This window comes from Gracilinanus agilis, chromosome 6 (assembly GCF_016433145.1).
Source record: "Gracilinanus agilis isolate LMUSP501 chromosome 6, AgileGrace, whole genome shotgun sequence".
Taxonomy (NCBI): Eukaryota; Metazoa; Chordata; class Mammalia; order Didelphimorphia; family Didelphidae; genus Gracilinanus; species Gracilinanus agilis.
This window is the reverse complement of record NC_058135.1, coordinates 270,365,409-270,370,216: the sequence shown is the minus strand read 5'-3', so window position 1 is coordinate 270,370,216 and position 4,808 is coordinate 270,365,409. Positions and strand designations below refer to the sequence as shown.

General features: G+C 52.7%; 1 protein-coding gene across 1 annotated transcript; it reads left to right on the top strand.

The window, feature by feature from the left end:
- Window positions 1–308: 308 nt before the first annotated feature.
- Window positions 309–4,495, top strand: CHST1 (carbohydrate sulfotransferase 1). The gene is made up of 2 exons (XM_044680714.1): window positions 309–698; window positions 2,404–4,495. Exon 2 carries the CDS (start codon window positions 2,447–2,449, stop codon window positions 3,707–3,709), a length of 1,263 nt encoding a protein of 420 aa, XP_044536649.1. The 5' UTR covers window positions 309–698; window positions 2,404–2,446; the 3' UTR covers window positions 3,710–4,495.
- The last annotated feature ends 313 nt before the right edge of the window (window positions 4,496–4,808 follow it).

Below are 4,808 nucleotides of genomic sequence, written 5' to 3'. Positions count from 1 at the left end.
CTCCTAGATGACCTGTTCTAGGGCCATTTTCCTCCCAGCTACATGGAAGAACTTACAAGTTGGCTTTTTAAAGGGTCAGCCTTCCTACTTCCCTTGTTGGGAAACTAACATTAAATGCTGTATTAAAATTCAGTTCAGGGGGCAGCTGGGTAGCTCAGTGGATGGAGAGTCAGACCTAGAGATGGGAGGTCCTAGGTTCAAGGCCAGCCTCAGACACTTCCCAGCTGTGTGACCCTGGGCAAGTCACTTGATCCCCCATTGCCCACCCTTACCACTCTTCTGCCTTGGAGCCAATACATAGTATTGACTCCAAGATGGAAGGTGAGGGTTTAAAAAAAAAAAAAAAAGAATGTCATTATTCCGAATCTCGTCCTCATCTTTTCCAATACAGGGATAGTCCTTGGACAAGTCAGTCATCCGCTGTTGGTTTAGATTTAATATCTATGGGCTCTGATGCAGGCAGATTAAATGACCGCTTTTTGTATTTGAACCAAAATGATGATTGTTATAATAAATAGCAATAATAAGTGCTTCTGTCATCCCTTTTCTCCTCTATCCTCCTCCCCCTGGCCATGCCCCTCATCAGGGCAGCAGCATGGACTTAGGCAGCGACTGACTGAGCCTGGAGACCCTGGTGTCCAGAAGGACGTTCCCTAGGGGGCAGCTGCGTCCGCCCACACTTCCCAGGAACCCCTCTGGTGAGTAGCTGTGGATGCTTCTGGAGATGGGGCGGGGATGGGGATGGGGTGCCGGCTCTGGCAGGTTCAACAGCCCCATCCAGGGGCTTTGGTTCCCCGGCCCCCTCCCTGTTCAGGATGTGAGAGCTTATGGGACAGGTTCCGATCCCTGGCCCCACACTACCTTTCCCGTTTCCTTTTCCTGCCTGGCAAGGGGGAACTCTTGGACAAATGCCAGAAGGAACCATATGCAGAAAAAGGGATTGTGTATTGCTGCCTATATTCTATTTTTTTTTAACCCTTACTTTCTGTCACAGTAACAGCTCTAAGACAGAAGACACAGCTCGCTTGACCCTGGGCAAGTCACTTAATCCTAGCCCTTGCCCTTCTGTCTTATATATTATATATTGCTTAAATCCTCATTTTCTTTCTCAGTTACAGCTTGAAGACAGAAGGGCAAGGGCTAGACAAACAGGGTTAAGTGACTTGCCCAGGGTCACACAGGTGTCAGAGGTCAGATTTGACTCCAGGTCCTCCCAACTCCAGGCCTGGCACTTTATCCATTGGCCACCAACCTGCCACTTCCTATATTCTTTTTTTTTCTCCTTCTAAGGTTTCATTTCACAGACACCTAGAACCCTAAGGTTCTAGGACCAATTCCCATGGTTTGCCAAGTGCTTTCTTCTCAACAACCCTCAGTACTTGGCACTATTACTATCACTACCCTTATTCTATGTGTGAAGAACCAAGATTTCAGGAGGACCAATAATTCAGGGTCCCCAAGTATCACAGAGCTGAGATTGGATTCCTGGTCTTCTGCTTCTCAAACCAGCATTCTTCCTACATACGTAGGGCACTCTTGTTGGATGGGATTAGGAAGTCTGGTTGAACCCTCTTATTTTACAGATGAGAAAAACAGATGGTTGGATAGATAGATAGATAGATAGATAGATAGATAGATAGATAAATGGAGAGATAGATAGAGACATAGAGACAAAGAGACATAAATGGATGAACCAATGGATGACTGGAGAGATATATAGATAGATATAGATAGATATAGACAGATAGACAGACAGACAGATAGATAGATAGATAGATAGATAGATAGATAGATAGATATAGATAGATAGGCAGGTAGATGGAGAGATAGAGACATAAATGGATGAATGGCTGGAGAGATAGATAGATAGATAGATAGATAGATAGATAGATAGATAGATAGAGACAGACAGACAGACAGACAGATAGATAGATAGATATAGATAGATATAGATATAGATAGATAGATAGATAGATAGATAGATAGATAGATAGATAGATAGATGGAGAGATAGAGACATAAATGGATGAATGGTTGGAGAGATAGATAGATAGATAGATAGATAGATAGATAGATAGATAGAGACAGACAGACAGACAGACAGACAGACAGACAGAGAAACAGAGAAATGTAAAAACATTCCCCAAATCACAGGAATTTAGGCTGGGAACCAGGTCCCCTTGACCCTGAGCCTCCTGAACTCATAGGTTCTCGGGGAAGGGATGCTGCCCTGCAGGACCGTTCCTGGGAGATGAGAAGACTCATCTGCTAATAAGAATATTTAAGGTTTCCAAAACACTTTCCCAAAATGACCTGTCTGGTGCTGAAGCTCTCCCATGGGGCCGTGGCTCCCTCATTCCAGCCCCCTCTCATTTTCCGACTTCTGCCCGTCTGTGTTGCCAGATCCTGAGCCCTTGGAGAAGCATCCCCATGAAGGTGTCCAGTCATGCAATGCTCCTGGAAGGCTGTCCTCCTCCTTGCCTTGGCCTCCATCGCTATCCAGTACACGGCCATCCGAACCCTCACCGCCAAGTCCTTCCACGCCTGCCCGGTGCCCAGCCCCGTGAACTGTAGCCCCGGCCCAGGGGAGGCTGAGATGGCCGAGCGGCTCTGCGAGGAGAGCCCCACTTTTGGCTACAACCTCTCAAGGAAGACCCACATCCTCATCCTGGCCACCACCCGCAGCGGCTCCTCCTTTGTGGGCCAGCTCTTTAACCAGCACCTGGATTTCTTCTACCTTTTCGAGCCCCTCTATCACGTCCAGTACACTCTCCTCCCTCGCTTCACCCAGAGCAGGAACCCCTCGGACAGGCGGGTCATGCTGGGGGCCAGCCGCGACCTGCTGCGCAGCCTCTACGACTGCGACCTCTACTTCTTGGAGAACTACATCAAGCCTCCTCCCGTCAACCACACCACGGACAGAATCTTCCGCCGGGGGGCCAGCAAGGCGCTCTGCTCGCCCCCGGTGTGCGAGGCCCAAGGCCCAGTGGACATGAACCTGGAGGAGGGGGACTGTGTCCGCAAGTGCGGCCTCCTGAACTTGACCCTGGCAGCGGAGGCCTGCCGGGAGCGGAGCCACGTGGCCATCAAGACGGTGAGGGTCCCGGAGGTGAACGACTTGCGGGCCCTCGTGGAGGACCCCAGGCTCAACCTCAAGGTCATCCAGCTGGTCCGGGACCCTCGGGGCATCCTCGCCTCCCGCAGCGAGACGTTCCGGGACACGTACCGGCTGTGGCGGATATGGGACGGCACCGGCAGGAAGCCCTACAACCTGGACGTGAGCCAGCTCACCACCGTCTGCGAGGACTTCTGGAACTCCGTGTCCACCGGCCTGACCCGGCCGCCGTGGCTGAAGGGCAAGTACATGCTGGTGCGCTACGAGGACCTGGCCCGGAACCCCATGAAGAAGACCGAGGAGATCTACGGCTTCCTGGGCATCCCTCTGGACAGCCACGTCGAGCGCTGGATCCACAACAACACGCGCGCCGACCGCTTCTCCTCCAAGCACAAGTACGGCACGCTGCGCAACTCGGCGGCCACGGCCGAGAAGTGGCGCTTCCGCCTCTCCTACGACATCGTGGCCTTCACCCAGAACGCCTGCCAGCAGGTGCTGGCCCAGCTGGGCTACAAGGTGGCCGCCTCGGAGCAGGAGCTCAAGAACCTGTCCGTGAGCCTGGTGGAGGAGCGCCACTTCCACCCCTTCTTGTGACCACGGGGCTGGGGGCGGGGCCGGGGGCGGGCGCGGGGGCCGGCTCGGACGCGGAGGACCATTTCTAACTGTTGCCTTATCCCCTGCCCTTCCCCACCTCCTGTCGTCGTCGTGCCCTTCCCACCCCCTCGCCTTTCTCTTTTTTCTCCGAAATTTGCACTACGTCCTCCACGGACGGACGGACGTCACTAGGGAACGGAGGGGAACGAGGAGGGGGACGGTGCCCCCCGCCCACGGAAGCGGGCTCCCTCTGCGGAAGGCTAACAATGTTTACAAACCACACACACACTCCCAACACCCAAGACACAGCTCCTCTCTCAAGCTTCCCCCGCGGAAGGGTTTTTGGGGGTTCTTGTACCTTTTTGCACTGTTTACTTTTACAAGGTAAGAGATTAAAAAGAAAAGGACCTTCTCTAATTTATGAATGGTGTCCCTCCCGGCCCTGCCCCCCATCTTCTCTTCCCCTCCCCCACTCCAGGAGGAGCGCCGGCCCCGGCTCCCCCTCTGCACATTGGTGAAGTTTCTTTTTTCTGTGAGGTGAATGTGGATTTCCTCGCCCCCCCCTCACCCCCAGTCTGTTGCAATAATGTCGTTTGTCTGAGTCTTGTTGCTGGGCCTGGTCGCTGATTGGTGTATGAGTCCCCGTGGGCTCTTAGGGTTCACCTGTGACATTTTTTTTTTGTGCCAAAAAGAAAAAAAAAAGAAAAAAAAAGTCGGGTTGGTTTGCTAATCAAAGAATGGACTGCTTTCTCTGTGTTTTCTGTAAATAAAAGAGGTCACTGTTGTTCACTGTGCCAGAGGCACCTTCACCAGGAAGGGGGGGCACGGGGGAGGCTGGGGAAGTGTGGGGGGCTCACGGGTGGCGGTGTCCAGGTGAGCTGCCTTTGCAGCTAAGCCAGCAGGATGTAGACGAGAACCTCTCCCCAGGACCGAGGCTCATGGCATCCAGATGTCCCAACCTTTGTAGAGATGGTCCAATACGTTCATTGTACAGATGAGAAAACTGAGGCTCGGGGAGGCTCCGTGACTTGCCTAAAATCGCACAAATAGGGGGATCCCGTGGGGATCCAGAGGGGTCGGTGGGTCCCAGGAGGCTCTG

Excerpts from the sequence above, each read along its gene's own strand:
- CHST1 (XM_044680714.1), top strand. The coding sequence starts at position 2,447 with ATGCAATGCTCCTGGAAGGCTGTCCTCCTCCTTGCCTTGGCCTCCATC.